Below are 20459 nucleotides of genomic sequence, written 5' to 3'. Positions count from 1 at the left end.
TGACTAAAACATAAATAGAACGAATTCAATGATCATATCATGAATAAAGTAAATAACAAGATAGCAACAAAAAAAATTCAAACTTCAGACCTTGCAAACGTAACATTACCAAAGAAAATACAAAGGATTAAAATAAAATAATAAAAGATTGCATATCAAATGTAAAAAAAAACTGTAAATTTAAATAACCTAACAAATACTAAAATAAACACGTATAAACTACGAAGACAAAATTAAAAGGCTCGGAAATATCCATTTCAGGAACTAAAATACAACAATTCAAGAACCTAAAGGAGCTTACTAAAAATTTCCCTTTTTCCTAAAATATGGCATCCATCGAGATGCTGTTGTTTTAGCACTTTAAGATATATTCTATTTTATGTAATATTTTTATCCTAATTCTCTTTCAATTTCCCATCTTTTCTTCTAAAAGCTTCCCTTGTGCAGTTTCTCTCCTTCCTCAGCTACCCATCTTCCTTTTACTCTCATGCAGCACTGCTCATTCCCAAAAGACCCCAGAACAACGGCGCTGCTTCCATTTCGATGGCCATCGGAGATTTAAATGTCCAAAGTAAACTTCAATTCCTCCCCTAAAAGCTAATAAACTGAAACCCAAATCCCTCGAAACTTCGGCTCGGTTTGAACTCTGGTCACCACTAAATCGGTATACCCCTAAACTTACGCCACATCTTTCCTTCCACTCTAAATCAAAACCCTAAAGAACCCAACAATCTTTGATCAATCATGAAAGCCCTAGAAAGAAGCTCTGACTTATAAGCTTCCCTCCACAGTATTCATCTATGACTCCGACCGAGATCTAATGGGAATACCCGACCCAAAGGTAAACTCAATCGACCCTCTCCTTTATTCTGTTTATTTCGAATATGGGAGAAAAATAAGTTGTTACCCTCTTCTTTTTTTTAGAAACCCCCAATGAACTGCAACCTAATTCGACGAGACTCCTCTCTAAGGTAAACGCTTCCTTATCTCTCTATTTCAATTCTATTTACTCAAGTAAATTTGCATGCAATAAAATTTGAATATAAAAAATGAAACAAAACCTTTTGAAAAATGAGTATTTCTTTGTTGTTTTCTTTTCGAAAATGGGTAGAACCCTTACATTGATTACTTTGGTCCAAACAAAAAATCTAGATAGGGAAGACCCTTTTACAAATCTCTCTGTTTTTTTCTTGATGAATGCTCCCTTGTTTCTTTTCGTTTTTTTTTTTGCTTGCTCCTCCCCCCTTTGTGTTGAATCTGCTAATCCCGTTTTATTTCTTTTTTCCACCGAAACCCCTTGTCCTCTTCTTGCATATTTTCTTTGCATTTGGTGAGATAATAACAGGTTTCGGTGAAATCATCCCGTGATTTTTGGGGTTAGGTACTTTCTTGACTTTGGTTTGATTTTCAGTGATTAGCAGGTTGATGATGATGGTTTCGGTGGTTGCTTGATGGTCACGGGTGGGGTCTTTGCTGGACACGGGTCTGGATCCGGGTCTTGGGCTACTGTCGGGTTCTGGATTTGAGTCTGATGATCGTTTGTAGTTGGGCCCGGTTTGGGCTTGATTTTCTGGGCTCCGAGATTTATTGTAATTGGGCTGCAAAATAAAATGCAATAATAATAATAATAATATTTAGGACGAAAAAAATAGTGTCAACATATTTCTTATAGTTTTTTTTGTTGCAGATGTTACAGAATTTTTTTAACAGTGCGATCCAGGTTAGTGACTTCTTGACATTCAAAATTTATGTTGTTCTACATTATGATTTTTGGACGTAATGATTGATTGATAAGTAGTAACTTGATTTAATGTCTTTCGTTGCCTATTTATGCCTATTGTAGTATCCCTGAATTTTACTGCGTTTAAATTTCAAAGTATTTTGCTTAGTTATTGAAGCAAAACAGATCACTCGTCGAAAAATGAGAGGCTTTTCGCTAATTGTTTCTTCTTGCAGTCAAGTTTGTCTTTGAATAATTTTATTTATGATTGTTTAAGTTTAAATGATGTGATCGAAGCTCAGATTTGATTGGAAATTTCCACAACTCCCATTTATGTTTTTTATTGAAACTTGTATTTGATGTTAACCGAATACAAGTAATTTCCTTATAACCAGATTAATGAGAATGCGAAATAAAAGCCGAAAAATAATATCCGAAATTGATAACGGAATTCAACCAATTTTGCCTACGTCTTCGGACTGCTGCAGATCTTTTACTAAGAGAAAATTTACAGGTGTTTACAAAACACTCACAAATCACAAGAAAACTCTCTAGTATTCGGAGAAATAAATGATTTGAGATGATTTTGAAGCTAAATGGGTTAGGGTATTTATAGTTGAAATTTAGGGATTAATCTTGTAGTTAATCCTATTTCTATTTCAATAAAAAAATTGGGACACTGAATTCGGTGCCCCAATTGTTGAAAACCCAAACCGGTGCCTCAATTTCTGAAAAAATAAATCCCATTTTGTTGACTTATAATTAGGCAGTGCTCCCCCCCCCCTTTTTTTACTTTTCTTCAACATTTGAGCCATAAGTCTTACCGTGTCTAAAGCATATTCAGTGTGAATATTCAAATTGTTTGGCTGTCTGGAGCCTTTTGTAGTGCCTTGATGATTAGTTTTGTCCATTGTCGATGGTTTGTTCGGTGTTCAATATTATGCTGTTTGTAATTTATCAAACTTTAAATGGATATGATTTTCCTATGTTTCTCTATTATGTCTACTTGGAATTTCGTTAGACCTACATTGTGTTTTTGCATAGATGGAGAATCTTTGCTTGTATGGATTTCCTAATGAACACTTCACCTGTTGAGGAAGTGCCTCCAGAGCTTCCGGAGCCTGCATTGGGTATTAACTTCGCTAGAGATGGGATGCAAGTAACGGACTGGTTGGTACTTGTTGCAGTTCACAGCGATGCATGGTTAGTTTCAGTGGCTCACTATTTTGGTGCTAGGTTTGGTTTTGATAAAACTGACAGGTATACCTTTTTTCCCTTACCTTCTGCATGATGCATTGATGCTGCAATTTTTCCCGGTTGAGCAATATGCATGGAAAAATCTTAATAATGCTTAGTGGAGCATGTTTAATCAACTTTATTGTAACCATAACCTTTGGTGGTAAAAAGAGTATACTACAAAATGGATACATCATACATCACAAAAATTTCATGTAGCCATAGACGTTTCACTGCATCTAAGCATGTGCTTTTGTTTTTGTTTTAAACCTTGGGTTCAATTTGATCAGTTTTTTCATATGAATGGTCAAGGACATGTGAGTTAATGCTGGATATAAAGCTTAGGAACCGATGTATAGAAATAAAGTGAAATTTACGGCATATTATATTTACGATGTAAAGAAACTCGAAACAAGTTTGAATGGAATTTGTCCTTTAGGGAGAATGTTGTCGATTTTGTCAACCGTATTAATTTGCTAGATACTCTCATGTATTTAATGGTGGTTGAGGGATGTGTTTGCAAACATATGCAATCTTTGATGCAGGAGACTTCTCTTCGGTTTAATAAATGATCTCCCTACAGTATGTGAAATCGTCACCGGAATTGCCAAGAGGCAGACAAAGGAGAAGTCATCAGTTTCTAATCATAGCAGCAATAAATCCAAGTTAAACGCGAAATCCGTAAGTGGGACATTGATGACTAAAGTTTTCTGATGGCTTAATTACAAGGATATTGGTCAATACTATTGACTATGTACAATACCAATGTGTGCTTCCAATAATTTTAAACCTATGTTATTGGGATCTCTTGAGCTCCATTGCTTTGTTATATCAGTGTCAATTTTGTGTGGAATTCTTCCATTTAATTTAGTGTTTCATTATGTGATGTTGTACACATTTATATCCTCTTTTACAGAGAGCAAAGGATGAGGAAGAGGAGCACGGGGATACACTGTGTGGTGCATGTGAGGAGAACTATGCTGAGGATGAGTTTTGGATTTGTTGCGATATTATGTGAGCAGTATAAGTGTCCCACTTGCAACAACAAGAGAACGAGACCTTGACGGATTCTACCAGGTTTTAATATGCTTTGGGAATTTCAGCTGGATATATTAGTATTACTAGTTTTCTGGTGCTGAACTCGTATGCTATTTTATTTCAGATTCGGATTTTAACATTTCCCGTTTAGGAAAGCTCTTTATCGGATAAGTAGAGATTGTTCTAATTAAGTTGCATCTTATGGGTTAATCGTTTCCTTCTTGTTGCCTATTGTAGCGTAGAATGTGTATTGTTTTTTCCTTTTCCTTTTTTCTTGTTTTTGTTTTCAAGGGTCTGGTTTTTAACTTTTTGTTAGGGTGAGTAAAATTTGATTTTTTTAAATGGACTCATTTAATTTGAATTTTTTTATTTAGACTTTAAGTTTAAATCGATTTTAAATTTGTAAAGTTTAAGCAACTAAAAAACTAATAATCAAAATGATATTTTTATTATTAATTAAATAATTTGATTCTATTTCTGTTTTTTTTTTAGTTTATTATGATTAAATTTGAACCATATGTTCCTCAATTATTTTTTATACATGTATAACTTTAAATTATATAATATATATTGTATATGGTTAGAGAAAGTCGCCTAAATTAAAATCAATCATTGTCTATCACAAATAATTACATTTGAATTTGAACAGAAACATAAACTTAAACAAATATATTAAATTTTACTCTACTAGAATTTCATGAAAACTCAATTAAAAAATTAAATAAAACTTAAATAATAAATTGATACCCATATACTCGACTAATTCGGTTTGGTTTCACTCCATTTTGATTGAATATTCAACTCTAACACTTTCCACACTCTTCTTTTCTTATCCCTAGAGCCATTGGTATAAGAGAACTGCAATATATTCTAACATTTCATTCTTTTTTAACACTACAAAAACTAACAAAAACGCGAATGTACTCATATACCGCAGTGTCATCCGAGCTCGAGTACCATAGGAGAACTGAATAAAGGCACTAAATAGAGAAACCCTGCCTATTATCAATCCACATGACACAAGTTAATTTGCAGTGCATGAGATAAATTACACCATAAATTCTTAATCACAAAAATATATAAACTGAAAAGACCTTGAAAAAAAAATCTAGTTTTGCCTGCATGAACGAACTCATTCAAAATATATATATAAGAAATCCTCTATAAGCAAAATTCACCAGTCTAGTCATCTTTATTTAGAAACACTTGATATTTTCAAGCAGATTCCAATCCATGCTCGACTCATCGCAATCTGATAGTTTCATTGGGTAATATAACGTTTGGATTTCGAATATGCGGATTAAGGGCTGCCAATTCTTTCCATTTAGCTCCGTTACCATGAACACGAGACGAGATGCTCCACAAAGTGTCACCTGGCTGAACCTTGGTTGTTGAGGGGGTTGAAGATTTGAAAGCGGGCTTAGACTTCAATAATGGATGTTTATTGCTCTTTCCCATTCCGTTCGCAAGCAACCATTGAGAACCGGACTGTTGTTGGGTTGTGCTACCCCAAAGTTTCTTCTTGCCAGGCTCAGTTTTCAAACCTGCAACATGGACATCGGTGATTCTGAATTGAGGAATCCCTTCCTCTTGGGAAGCTGCAGCTTTTTCTTTCATCTCCTCGATGTTGACCTCTTTCACAGCAGACACCGAGTCTTCATCCTCTTGATCATCGTTCCTCACAGCTGAAACGGTACTATATATCTTTTGTTTTGGTGGGACAAACACTCTCTCCGCTTGAATAAGAGCAAGCATTGGTGCACCGACTGGCTCATAGTTTCTCATCGGATCGTGAAGTTGCACCATCAATGCCACCGTGAAGTTATTCCCTAACAAACCACACTTTTTACCCCGTTTTTTCTCTCCCTTTGACACTCTGTGAATCGAGTCCAATGATGTAGCATGATGAGCAGCAAGGATTTTAGAAGTTCGCTCACTGATTTGATCTTCATCATCAATATCCCCGGAATCAAGTCTCATCCATTCATCAAGAGTTAGTGACAGACCCATTAATCCATCAACATTATCCCCAGTGTCTTTTATATCCAACAATTGCAACCCAGCAGTTCCCTCCAAACCAAGGGATCCATTAATACCAAAACCCTTACCTTGAAGTGCTGAAATTGCCCCAATAGACTGCGCACTGATGTTTGAAGGTGCCTTCCATCTGACATTCCCGATTGAATTCTCAAACCTTCCATTGAGAGAGCTTCAATCTTATCCATCGCCAATGGAGCAAGATCTTCAAGGGATACATAATCTGACCCAATCTCATTGACAGAGGTTGAATTAAGTTTACTAGAGCTGGGTCGAGGTGATCTTTTAACTTTCTTTTGCCCGTTGGACATATGTTCCCCAACATCAAAGTCAAGATTCATCTGCCTGCAAAGAGAAGCAATAACTATAATATCAGTATGATTTCACAAACAATGTTTAAGAAAGAAATATAAACTGGGAAATCAAAGAAAAATGAGTCACAAACCTCTCCAGTCCCTCCAGAGCAGGGGCAGCTTCCCATGCAAGTTGTTCCATAGTTTTACCGGTAATATCCTCCAAAGGCATCAATTTATTTGCCTGCATAGAGAGCTTCTCAATTCCAACGGAAGCGAGTCCCTGAAGTATATCCATTATACCAGAACCCATTTCTGCAGGTACCACAACTGGACTAGACACCTGCATGATCAGGCTCCCACCACTTTTAGCATCCTGGAAAGTGAGGGATTCATTGACCGCAAAAATCCTCCATCCTTTGTCTGAAGAAAAGGACTTAAACCATCTCCAAGAGGAGGCATTTCGAGTGGATCTTCAGGAGGCAAATTAACTGGACTCCCAAACCCACTAAAAGACCCAGATGGAGAATACTGAAAAGCCTTCTCGTTCAATCCCCACTCACGCATTAATGCTTCGGTTTCCAAGTCTTCCAATACTTTAGCCCTCGTTTTATTCCTCCCATTATCTTCCATCTGATGCTCTTTCTCAGCATCTTGTATAACTGGTGATAAATCAAAATCATCAATCAAGCTCCCCCAAGCAGATGGAGTAGAGGCGTCAAAGCCTGATTCTAGTTCCCCCCCGTCAACCATGTCAAAATCAAATAACGAGCAACCATTGGCTAGGTATCTTTCTCAAACTCCCTTAGTAAACGCTCCCTTGGTGATTCAGGCTCACTCTCAAAACTCAAGCCGAGTGGACTATCATCAATACCAAGCATATTCAAGAACTCACTTGCAACAGATTCATCAGCTTCATCCAAGCTAACTGACTTCACCTTCCTAATTGTTTTATAATTAGCTTTATTCTCCATGTTGTCTTCGGAATCTTTAGGGCCCTGAGAAGAGACAAGTGCTGCCTCCAAATTTGTAATGCTGTCTAAAGCTAAGTCCAATTGTCTCATCAGTGATTCTTTTGAGCATTGCTCATCCTCTTTGGGATCACAATATTGCACCACAAGCTCGTCTCCTCGATTAGTACCACTATCATCATTAGAGGGATGAAACTGAGAACATTCCTCGAAATTTGCTCCCACGCCAAGATTAACTTCAACAACTTGAGGGCTTTGTACGGTTGATAAAGTAGCCACCATGGTAACTTCCTCAGAACTAGCCTGTTCTTCTGAAGATAACTCCATCCCTTTCTCCACGACGGAGAAGTCATAATCTTCATTTTCTTCTTCAACATAGTCCTTACCAGATTCAGATGCAAGGGAAGCCGGAGCTCTGATGAGCTCAGAATGTTCTGTTATCACATCGGAATCAGGCTTGGAAGATGCAGAAGCATCTAACTTTTGTTCATCAAAGTTCTGATCTAATGTATTAGTAACATCGAGCTCTGACTTTGGCAAATGCAAAAGTTCATGAAGATCTTTTATCTCCTCCGCTACAGGAGATGAGCCAAAAGATCTGGTGTTAACTGAACTGGGAAGACTCCCAATACAGCTCATAGTGCCCTTCCGATCACCATGAACAAATTTTGTAACTTCTTTTCCCATAATTAGATTATTCTACTTCATTTGTGAGAACTCGTCACCATGCTGATTATCTCCGAGTGGGACAGTATTATCTCTGACAACCATATAACCAAAACTAACATTCATAATAGCACCTTTGGCCTTCCCCGACAACTTATAACATGTTGTCCATTTCCCAGAGCTCTTCTCTTCCTCCAATTCTTCCAATGTAAGTGGAAGTAACCGTGCAAGGTCAACTCGATGCTTCCCTAAATCAAGGTCTGGTAACCCACCACAGATGCATAAAGCAGGCAATGCTTTGCCTCATACTCGACTGAAAGGCCACTTCGAACGCCATATACGGAGCAAGTAAGTGTCAACTGCTCTTCGAATTCAGCAGTTCCATTAAAAACTTTAGAAGGATGAGTCATAAGATCCCCATCCCGCCTTTTCCAATGCACACATAGACTAAGATCATTAAAATTTACTGGCAAACTTACAATGGAGTGCACTTCAAGTGAGAAACAACAAGCAAACCTCCTGTTTCCAGCATTCGAAAAAGCTTTCAATGGATTCCAATTCCAAACAGATTTCCTCTCTTTACGCAAAGGGTCCTCGCTGCTATTCTTAGGCTTCGAGCTCGGTTCAGGCAAGTTGGTTTTCCGGGCCGGTTTGGACCGAGAATTAAAAGCAGAAAATGAATTGCTTGGACGATTCTTGTCCAAATACAAAGATTTGTTAATAGTTTCAATTTCCCATTACTCGAACTCCCTCCATTCTTCTTCCTAGCTTCAACTCTCGACAACATCATCTTTTCCATACATAAAATTAAATTAATAATAATCAGATTAATCAATAGTAAAAAAACAATGAAATTCGTTAAAAAAATCGAAACCTAAGTAAAAATACAAAACTGTAAATGAATCAAATAAGAAACCCAGAAATTAAAGTACAATTAGAGCTTTCCAGAGACCAAAATTTCCTAAGCAGTCAATATTTAGTCTCGCTTCGGCGTTTGCCCGTCAAAATTTTCAGGGAAAAGAAAAGGCAAGGTTCCGATTCAACAAAAACATTTATAAAAATCTAGCCAAAAAAAGCAATTAGCATGGGAGCTGAAGACAAAGGCGGAGATATCGAAATCTTACAATAAGCTAAGCTATGGCGACTGAGACTGATGAACCGGGCTCGTCTCTAGCGGTTCGCTGTCCACTTTGGTCCCTCAATTGCCGCTGCTTTTCACTCAAACCAACATTTCAAATCAAACTACGAAAAGACATAATATTAGACGGATTAAATTATATATTTAAAGTATTTAAAATTGAATCATTAATACATTATGTATAATGTCAAAGGCTAATGAGACAATTAATGTTAAAAATAGGAAAATATAAATTTAAGACAATTATTTAAAAAATATAATATTTTAAACAATAGTATTTAAAATTATTCTTAAATGTTAACGTTGTTAATAATTCGTCATTTATAAAAAATTATCATCAAAGAAGAAATACTTTGCTTGCATTGTACGGAGTAATGTAACATAATGAAGCAACCCACTCTAAAAAAGGAATTATATATCATATCCAATTGATAATTTAACTAAAATGTCACTTTTATAAATTAAATAAATATTATAAAATTATTTATCTATTATTTTTATAAAAATAAAATCATGCATTTAATAAATAAATAAAATTTAAAATGTAATATTAATATTAGTTATTTATATTTATAGTGAGATAAAATGATGCATTTTCAAGTAAATAATTTAACTTTAAAGTTAAATTATTGATAAATATATTAAATTAAAACAAAACACATATTCGTGAAAATTGGAATTAAATAGCGATAGAAAAATATTAACATGTAAAATACGTATAAGTGAACCGATGATTTACCAAGATATATAAAACGAATTTTTAATTTACAGTTATTTATATAAAGTTGCAGTACTCTGGATATGGACATAAATAATTTGTTTATATTATTTTTATTTGAATTATTATAATAAATTATAAAAATATGTCTCCTTTATAAATATATAATAAATTTTGGCAGTATTTACAAAGTGAATATATGTATATGTACATTATAAATAATATATTAATCTATGACAATTTGGTAGCTTTTATTCCCAAATTACCTATTAAAAATTATTTTAAGATTCTTTTGGGAATTTTATTTCCTTTCCTTTCCCTCTTTTGAGTTGCACGTGAGAAACACCAAAGCATTAGACCCTCCAAGAGAAGAAAAACAAAACTTATAATATATTCTTTAAGAGGTAGCTTTAAAATCATTTTATTATATATAATAATCAAGTTCTATGTTTAATATACAAATTAGTTTTGCAATATATCTAAAAAATGTTATTTGTTTATGATCAAATCTAAAATTGTTTTTAAAGAGTATTTGAAAAGTTAATATGTAATAAGATTTTTAAAGCCTGGCTGAATTGAATGTAATTCTTCAATTCTTAGGGTAGATGTGAGAATTGTGTAATTACATAGATAATTCATCATTGGTTTTATAATTAATATTATCTTAAATTTACACAATTATATAATTATAAATTGTACCAAATATGATATAAGAAAATAAAAAATAATTACATTTTATTAGTTTAGCATGTTTTAAAAAATTATAATTACATTCTCATAATTACGAAGATAATAATTATATTTCGTACAATTACTTTATATATAATAATCAAGTTCTATGTTTAATATACAAATTAGTTTTGCAATATATCTAAAAAATGTTATTTGTTTATGATCAAATCTAAAATTGTTTTTAAAGAGTATTTGAAAAGTTAATATGTAATAAGATTTTTAAAGCCTGGCTGAATTGAATGTAATTCTTCAATTCTTAGGGTAGATGTGAGAATTGTGTAATTACATAGATAAGAGAAAATCGCCTCAGTGACCAAAAATGCCTTATAATATACGATTTTAACCAACTTTTTTTTGATTTGCCAAAATGACCAACAAAATCGCAACGCGATATCAAAACCGCAACGCGATTTAGAAAAGCGCAACGTTGAAAAGAAGATCGCAACACGATCTTCCAAGAATCGCAACGCGATTAAGAAAATCGCAACGCGATCTTCCAAGAATCGCAACGCGATTAAGAAAATCGCAACGCGATTCCAAGAATCGCAACGCGATTAAGAAAATGAGTAAATTCTTTCAAAAGTTGTTGCATTTGTTTCTTTCTTAAGAATTTTCTCCAAAAAGATAGTATCCGCGCGGACGTGTCGAAGACACGTATTACCACGACCACGACCACGACCACGACCACGACCACGACCACGACCACGACCCGACCCGACCCGAGACGAGACGGCGGCGGCGCGCGAGAGTCCCCCTTGTTCTCTTTCACTCAACAAGTAAATGGGAAATCCAAGCCTTAAATACACTTCCCAATAGTGTTTCCAATACTATGTGGGATTGAGCATTACTCAACACTTCAAAGAAAATATAGCAATTTTTGTAGTATTTTCCCACTTAATCCATATCTAAAAATATTAAAACATTTTATCAAGAGAATTAAAAGAGTTGTAGATATCTACATTTCAATTCAAACTTATACATATAGTTTTTAATATGATAAATGTTTTAATATTTTTAAATATGGATTAAGCGGGAAACATGCTACAAAAATTGCTATATTTTCTTTGAAGTGTTGTAATGCTCAATCCCACATAGTATTGGAAACACTATTGGGAAGTGTATTTAAGGCTTGGATTTCCCATTTCCTTGTTGAGTGAAAGAGAACAAGGGGGACTCTCGCGCGCCGCCGCCGCCGCCGCCGTCTCGTCTCGGGTCGGGTCGTGGTCGTGGTCGTGGTCGTGGTCGTGGTCGTGGTCGTGGTCGTGGTCGTGGTCGTGGTCGTGGTCGTGGTAATAGTAATACGTGTCTTCGACACGTCCGCGCGGATACTATCTTTTTAGAGAAAATTCTTAAGAAGAAACAAATGCAACAACTTTTGAAAGAATTTACTCATTTTCTGAATCGCGTTGCGATTCTTGGAAGATCGCGTCGCGGATACTATCTTTTTAGAGAAAATTCTTAAGAAGAAACAAATGCAACAACTTTTGAAAGAATTTACTCATTTTCTGAATCGCGTTGCGATTCTTGGAAGATCGCGTTGCGAATTACTGAATCGCGTTGCGATTTTCTTAATCGCGTTGCGATTCTTGGAAGATCGCGTTGCGATTTTCTTAATCGCGTTGCGATTCTTGGAAGATCGCGTTGCGATTCTTGGAATCGCGTTGCGATTTTCTGAATCGCGTTGCGATTCTTGGAATCGCGTTGCGATTTTCTTAATCGCGTTGCGATTCTTGGAAGATCGCGTTGCGATTTTCTAAAATCGCGTTGCGATTTTCGAATCGCGTTGCGATTTCTGAATCGCGTTGCGATTCTTGGAAGATCGCGTTGCGATTTTATGAATCGCATTGCGATTCTTGGAAGATCGCGTTGCGATCTTCTTTTCAACGTTGCGCTTTTCTAAATCGCGTTGCGGTTTTGATATCGCGTTGCGATTTTGTTGGTCATTTTGGCAAATCAAAAAAAAGTTGGTTAAAATCGTATATTATAAGGCATTTTTGGTCACTGAGGCGATTTTCTCCATAGATAATTCATCATTGGTTTTATAATTAATATTATTTTAAATTTACACAATTATATAATTATAAATTGTACCAAATATGATATAAGAAAATAAAAAATAATTACATTTTATTAGTTTAGCATGTTTTAAAAAATTATAATTACATTCTCATAATTACGAAGATAATAATTATATTTCGTACAATTACTTTAATTTTTTTTTGGATAAGTAAAATTTATTCATCCAAAAGAGAGCAGTATATCTGCTACAATAAACATTTACAAACAATTAAATCAACCCCCAATTTAGGCACAACCGTCTATTTACAGCATCAACCCTATTAATACAGCCCCTATATAGCTTAGTTCTAACCACCTCCCTTATATTATTTACAATTGAATCAGCAGAACGCATCACTCCTATAAAACTCATGTGATTACGTTCCTCCCAGATAGAGTAAAAAAACCCCAGTCCAAGCAAGTTTAAGGATATGAACTAAGAGGAATTTTCCTTTAGAGTGCAGAACCATCCAGCGAACCTCATCATCCCAACATCCCAACATCTGATGTTGCAGTTCACAAGCCTGCATAACAACACGTCATATCTCAATCGCAAAGGGGCACTCAAGGAATAGATGATTATAGATGATTGAGATTCCTTACCAACCCCACACAACACACACACATTGTTGTCAATCGCAATTCCAAACCTGACTAATCTGTCTTTAGTAGGCAGCCTGTCAAGCAGAATCATCCAAGCTACAAGAGAGAACTTAGCCAACCCCCCACACACACATTGTTGTCAATCGCAATTCCAAACCTGACTAATCTGTCTTTAGTAGGCAGCCTGTCAAGCAGAATCATCCAAGCTACAAGAGAGAACTTAGGAACATGAGCAGGAAACCAAATGAGTCTATGCCATGCTACCTTTTCTCTTCTGTTACGGATGCTATCCCATATCCACCTACCCCTTGATATGAGATAAGCTAGCCATATGACATAATAGATTTCTAGCCTCTTCCCTTAGCTTAATCAACTTGCTAAGAATCCAGCTGAAGTGTGATTTACTAACAACAGTCCAATAGTCAACTGTCTTAAAACAATAAACCTTAATCCAAGCAATCCACAGTGACCCTTCCCCAGCAAGGATGCTCTTAATAAGCATTAAACAGTAAGCTTTGCTCCAGTCAGCTAGTTTCCTTAAGCCCAGTCCACCCTTAGATTTTGGTTAGCACGCTTGATTCCAGCTCACTCTAGCACCCCTTGCAGAGGAGTCACTGCCCCTCCAAAAGAACCTCATACAAAGTTTTTCAACATCCCTTATGACACCATTAGGCAATATAAGTTGCCTACTCCAATAACCAAACAAGCTGAACATGACAGACTTCACAAGCTGAAGCCTACCCCCATAGCGAAGTTTCCTGTGGACCACTTACCAATTGTGTCTTTAATTTTCACAAGCAGAACCGAGCAGTCCTTGCTTGTGAGTTTGCGCGTAACCAAGGGCACCCCTAGGTACCTAACAGGAGAGTTGGCCGATCCTAAAACCAGTAGCTCCCTGAATCAGCACAACTTTATCCACTGGCATCCCACAAGCAAAAAACTCTGTCTTCATGGCATTCAATCGTAAGCCCAAAGCTCATAAAACTTGTCCAAAATACTAACAACCCCCATCACATAATCAAGTGACCCATGACATAACAAAAGGAGGTCATCAGCAAAATAAAGGTGTGTGAGGGGGATTCTTTTGGGGATGGAATCTGAAAACACCATTCTTGGCAGCAACATCCAGCAATGAAGATAGAACATTCATCACAATCACAAAAAGATAAGGGGATAGAGGATCACTCTGCCTAACCCCCTTAAAATACCCCACCAAACTACCATTCAAAGAAATAAAATATCTAGGTGTAGTAATACAAGCTCTTATCCATCCACAAAACACCTCAGACTGCCCCAAAGCCTGAATAACATTCATAAAAAAATCCCAGCAAATTGAGTCAAAAGCCTTCTGCAAGTCAATCTTAATTGTGCATCTAGGAGATAGATTCTTCCTAGAGTACCCCCTAACTACTTCTTGGGCAAGTAAGGTATTGTCAGCTATGTTTCTACCCTTGACAAATGCTGATTGGTTAGGAGATATCATACCAGGAAAGAACAAAGCTAACCTAGTGACCAATATTCTAGTGATTGTCTTATAAATCACAGACCAACAAGAAATGGGCCTAAATTCCTTGGCCATACATGCATTAAGGATTTAGGCACTATAGAAGGGAGGATGTTTGAAAGAAGTACCTTACATCCCCAATAAAATCATTGCTAACTATCCCCCAAGCAACCTTGAAGAACCAGAAAGTGTAGCCATCAGGTTCAGGGCTTTTGTTTTTCCCCTGCATGAATAATGCATTCTTGATTTCAGCATCTGTAATCACACCAGCAAGGAGATCCTCAGCCCCAACAGGTAAAGAATAATTCAGAACAGATTTTAACCAGCCAACAGAACAACCCTTCACCCTTGGATCAACAGAACCAATAAAACTCTTGAGAAAAAAATTCAGCTCAACTGCCATATCCTCAAATGTTTCATGATACATCCCTCTTTCATCCTTAAAAATTTTGAACACTCCTTAGTTATCAGAATTTGTGGACAAAAAAAAAGTGATATTGTAATCAAGGGCTAAAATATTTTTAAAGAAATCATCACCTTTTAAATAAACTTTTAATTAAATGATTTGATTGTTTTATGATTTGATAACCATCATAAAATACAGATGTAGTTTCAATTATTTTTTTTATAATTTTTTCTCTCCTTGTCTTTATATAATTTAACTATTTCTTGACAAAAAGTTTAAATCCTTAAAATAGTTATGAATAAAAGCTTAAATATTTATTTAGATAAAAGGAATAATTTAAATATTATTTGTACTTTCGACTCCCATAAAGTAATGATAAATTTGATCATATCTATGTTCATTCCATTTCATTGTTATGTATAAGGTGTTTATCGATCGAGTCGATCATAAGTTAAACAATATTTGATTAGAGTTAAAAATTATTACATTCGTGTTCGACTCGACTCAAACTCGATAAATTCAACAAAATTTTATTAGATTCATGCTCGTCGAAAAAATCTCGTTGTCCGATTATACTCATTGCTTAGTAAGCTCACTAAAGTTTTGTTTGTTTTTTAAAATATATGTAAAATTTAGTCAATACTATATAAAACTTGGGATAAGCTACATCAAATACCATCAAACTTTAGGCATTGTATCGTTTATACCATGTACTTAAAGTTTTGCCAATTATAATATCAAACTTTGATTCTAGTTTCAATTATTCAACTGAACCGTTAAATCACTAACGACACGATGACGTGGCTAAAAACTGTCGATGTAGACACCTCACCAAAATGACTTTAGTTTGATCTGATTGTTAACGATTTAACGATCCAATAATATAATTGAAACGAAAATAAAAATTCAATTCTATAATTGACAAAATTAAAATTTCAGTGTTATAAACAATACAACGCCTAAAGTTCGGTGATATCTAGTGTAGTTTGCCCTAAAACTTATATAAACATAAATTAATAAAAAAGTGACAAAAGTAGTATGTGAAACGATTCCAAAGTTTCCAAAAGTAACAATCCACAAGTATTTTAAAGTAACATATTATAACCAAAATAACAAACTACAAATATATCAAACTACACATTACAACCATTCTTGAAGAAAAATAAGTTTAACAATATATAATAGATCCTAAAAATAAGGTAAATAATATCTTAACAAATATATAAAAAAATCAGCAAATTATTCAAGAGCTTATTGAATTAAATTAGACATTGTACTACTCGACTTGTTAAAATTTTAAATCACACTCAGATTCAAATTAAATTAATTTTAATTAAATTAAGTTCAAACTACACGTGCGACTAAGACTAAACTTAGTTAACACCCTAATTATACTTGGTGAAGATTTTAAAAATTGGACCTGACCGAACCTACTGGTACCTATATTGATATTCATGAAGAGGCCTTTTCAATTGCAAGATTAGAAACTGTGAACTTCGTATTTGCCTAAAAAACAAAAAGGATAAAATCTTAACCCTCAAGTTTTTAAATGAACCCGTCACAGTCAAAAGCAAGGAAAGAATTTCATTTATACACAGTATTGGATCTATAAATACTTTTAAAAGAATATATATATATATATTAATTATATAAATTTCATATCAAATAGCACAAATTGAAGATAGTCACTAATGAACAATTAATATAAATCGAACAACCTTGCATCCGCCACTGTTTCCACGTGGCCACTTATTATTTGGGAAGATAAGGCTAATACAGAAACCGACGGCTGAAGAGTTTATGCTCCCCAGAACTTTCTCCCAATTGACAGGTGGCTCCATATTTGTCATTCATCCAATGATTTCATGCCACCTGTACCCGTATACGCCCTCGGTTCTAAAGGGGAAACAGCTCCACGTCACCATTGAGCAAATTACTTTCCCACGTAATTAGGATTCTTCTTCTGAAATTTAAAAGGTAATCTGAAAATTAATTAAGTATTTATTAGAGTAGGTACGGTATCCATGACTGAAGCTTTGGCTTAATATACAAGATATAAACACTAAATGTAATTTGATATAAAATTTATCTTGTATATTAATTTTAATCTTAAATTTTAAAATATAGAATTTTAAGTCTTATATCTTAAATAATATCAATTAACATATTATTTTAAATAAACATTAAAATCTATTTTCAACAATTTTAATTGTATTTTTCTAATATTAACTTAACCAATGCGCTTAAATGTTTATTAAAATTTCCAAGAAAAAGATCGAGTGATGAAATGGTTTTAGTATCATCTTAATTACTAAATTAGTAATATTGAAAACTAGAGTACTGTTAGTGTTCAGTAAAATCTATATATTCACGATGCAAGTCACCACCTTTTCCCTATGTCTTTCTTCTTCGTTTCTTTGATTTGATTTCTATTACAGTGACCAAAAAGGGAAGAGAAATGTCGAGCAGCGATGAATTCTTGGAGGACTTGAATTCAAATGGGGATTCATCTGGGACGGTGCACCGGAGGTTCAAAGATCGAGCCAAGGTATAATTTTTGGCAACCCAATGGTTTTTCTGAGCCATTATGAATCGAAGTTTATGTTCTATCATCTGTTTTTCTTTTTTGTAATTTTATGATTTGGGGTTGCAGAAAGTAGCGAAAACAAAGGAGATGTTGTCTAAACAAGCGGTTCAAACGAAGGAGATGCTGTCGAAACAAGCTGTTAAGATCGCCAAACAAGCTGAAGAAAACGAACGCTTTATCAACAAGGTATCAATTTCAACTTTTTCCCCTTTACATTCATGTTTGTTCTATGTATTTAATTCCTGGGTTTTATGTTTATTATATGGATCTGAAGTTATAATTTTCGATTTTTTATTTGTTTTTCTTTCATGGGATTTTGATGTTTTAGGTGACACATCTTTTGGGGGTTCTCGGGTTTGGAGGGCTTTGCTTTCTATTGGGAGCAAGTGAGTTAACTCAGCCTTGAATTCATGAAACTGATCACTTAAACTGTTAGCTCTTGATTCCATTACTGAATTTTGCTCTGTTTTTTTAATTTGAAATTCTGATTCAGGACCACAAGATATTCCATATGTATATTGTGTGTTCTATGTCACCTTTGTTCCTCTTCGATGGATTTACTACCGCTTTAAGAAATGGCATTATTATCTTCTGGTAAGTCATATCTGAGCTCAATTTGGACTTGTTTTCAAGATTTTTTTTTTTTTTGAAAGATAGCATCAAGATGACGCATTTCTGTGTATGCTAGGATTTCTGCTATTACGCCAACACAATCTTCTTGGTCGACCTTCTTCTTTATCCGAAGAACGAAAAGTTGTTTATGATTTGTTTCTCATTTGCTGAGGTAAAAAATTGGGGTACTTGATTTCCTACATACATCTCCATTGGTGAATGAATCGGTTTTAACTTCTTCAATCTTTCTGATTGCTACTTTAGGGTCCGCTTGCATGGGCGCTCATTGTTTGGCGTTGTAGCTTGGTTTTTAGTTCTGTGGACAAAATTATTAGTGTCCTTATACATCTCTTACCGGGTATATTTGCAATCCTTATTTTCACTTGTTCTCTTTACAGAGCAATTTCTGAATGCGTACCCTCAACATCGTTTATCGAAGATACCATTAGCAATTGTTTATTGCACTATAAATTGCTTATAAAAACACCTTAAAATTTCCTTCTAATATGGTTTCTTGCTGATCTCAATGAAATGCTCCTATTTTTATGTATAAAGTTGATCTTCTGTTTCAAAATAAAGGGGTTGCCTCTATGGCTTCAATATGCAACCCTGAAAAGATGTTTAAGAAAGATGAGATGTTAAGTAACCTGAATTTTTCCATTTGTAGGGCATGCTCTGCCAGTAAAATTTTGGTAGTAAGTTGTTTAACGAGGAGTAAAGAACATATCAGCTTTTATTAATTCGTATTTTGCTTGTGTATGGTGGTTGAAAGACATTCCACAGGCTTAGTTTCATGTAGACCGTGAAATTATAGGCCCACCTGTCTTGTAATTCCTTGCCGGTGGCCTATAAATCCCTCTCAAGCCGTGAAAATTGTTGACACTTTGTAACTTAGGTGGATATGTGACAGTGTGAGTAGTATATTCGGGGAATTTGGTGTATTGCGGGTAGGTGTTGCTCAAGAGCACCATTGGAAGTTGATGGTTAAGGCTCTTTAGAAAGACCGGGCTAGTTTATATTTCTTTCTAATACGTCTGAATGTGCTGGATGACTAATGTGGTAATGTTCTGCTTTCAGGAATCGTGTTTTTCACTATTCGATGGTGGAATCCTGCAACCTTTGAAGCCATGCATCCTGAAGGTACATCTCACAGATTTTCATGGCCATATGTAGAAGACAAATCTTACCTATGGACTTGGTTGTTCGTGGTTCCCTTAGCTGCTTACACCCTTTGGCAAGTTCTTTATTTCCTCATTGTCAATGTTCTACGTCGTCAGAGGCTGCTTAGAGATCCCGAAGTCATGACTTCTTACAGGTTTGCTCTCTAAATTACCTTGATTCACAACATCAGTCCCTTGTAAATATTTTTATATATGTTTAAGCTGCCTGGCTTTGGAATGTAGCTTCATCCAGATGATTTCTTCATTTTATAGGGAACTTTCTAAAAAAGCTCAGAAAGCAAACAACATATGGTGGCGTTTAAGTGGTTTGCTCGGGGATCAAAACCGTTTGTTCATGTACATTTTACTGCAAGCGGTTTTTACAGTCGCAACCATGGCACTCACAGTCCCGATCTTTCTTTCGTATGAATTCCATGTGATTTTCCAAATACTCAAGGTTTCTGCATCTGTATGGAATGGAGGAAGCTTTTTGTTAGAAGTGATGCCAAGACAAGTGATTGTTAAGGAGAAAAAGAAATCGGAGGGGCAGGCGCCACCGGCATCACAAAACCAACAAGATCAACACTCCGATTCAATCTGAAACGAGATGGAGGAGAATGGATCTTCAGAGATCCACCAGCACCAGTCCGAATAGCTGTGCATGAATAGTTGGCTATAAAAACCATGGATAGTTTGTGTTGTATGTTGCAGTTCAAGGACGAACAGTGGATGGTTGTTTTATGACAGCCCTAACATGTAGTTTTCGAATTGTGAATCTGTAATAATTTTAAAGAAAATGAAGAGATAATATGAAAGGGAGACTAGTTTTGATCCATTTTTAGTCAAACCTAAGTAATGGACACAATTCTTACTAAAACCCACAAGTGTCGAGGTCAATGACTTAATTGTTTGTAGAAAAGATTTTAAATATGTGATAATTTAATATTTTTTTTGAAGTTGATTATCTCGGTTATCATTTC

The 20459-nt window shown here is 35.1% G+C and overlaps 1 protein-coding gene and 2 pseudogenes across 1 annotated transcript; 2 read left to right on the top strand and 1 right to left on the bottom strand.

The window, feature by feature from the left end:
* The first annotated feature begins 2339 nt into the window (after positions 1–2339).
* On the top strand, positions 2340–4214 carry LOC120117862 (annotated as a pseudogene).
* A 946-nt stretch (positions 4215–5160) lies between these two features.
* Positions 5161–8876, bottom strand: LOC120117635 (annotated as a pseudogene).
* An 8607-nt stretch (positions 8877–17483) lies between these two features.
* Positions 17484–20167, top strand: LOC120117634 (glycerophosphocholine acyltransferase 1-like). The gene is made up of 8 exons (XM_039137877.1): positions 17484–17668; positions 17774–17893; positions 18036–18093; positions 18201–18301; positions 18396–18491; positions 18584–18677; positions 19397–19634; positions 19753–20167. Exons 1-8 carry the CDS (start codon positions 17579–17581, stop codon positions 20078–20080), a joined length of 1125 nt encoding a protein of 374 aa, XP_038993808.1. The 5' UTR covers positions 17484–17578; the 3' UTR covers positions 20081–20167.
* Positions 20168–20459: the final 292 nt, after the last annotated feature.

The sequence above is a fragment of the Hibiscus syriacus genome, unplaced genomic scaffold (genome assembly GCF_006381635.1).
Source record: "Hibiscus syriacus cultivar Baekdansim isolate YM2019G1 unplaced genomic scaffold, ASM638163v2 tig00110321_pilon, whole genome shotgun sequence".
NCBI classification, from domain to species: Eukaryota; Viridiplantae; Streptophyta; class Magnoliopsida; order Malvales; family Malvaceae; genus Hibiscus; species Hibiscus syriacus.
The sequence above is the reverse complement of the archived record's forward strand: the minus strand, read 5'-3'. Positions and strand labels throughout refer to the sequence as shown.

Excerpts from the sequence above, each read along its gene's own strand:
- LOC120117634 (XM_039137877.1), top strand. The coding sequence starts at position 17,579 with ATGTCGAGCAGCGATGAATTCTTGGAGGACTTGAATTCAAATGGGGAT. Across the intron at positions 17,669-17,773 it reads GGTTCAAAGATCGAGCCAAG|AAAGTAGCGAAAACAAAGGA; the intron begins GTATAATTTTTG and ends TTGGGGTTGCAG. Across the intron at positions 19,635-19,752 it reads GAAGTCATGACTTCTTACAG|GGAACTTTCTAAAAAAGCTC; the intron begins GTTTGCTCTCTA and ends TTCATTTTATAG.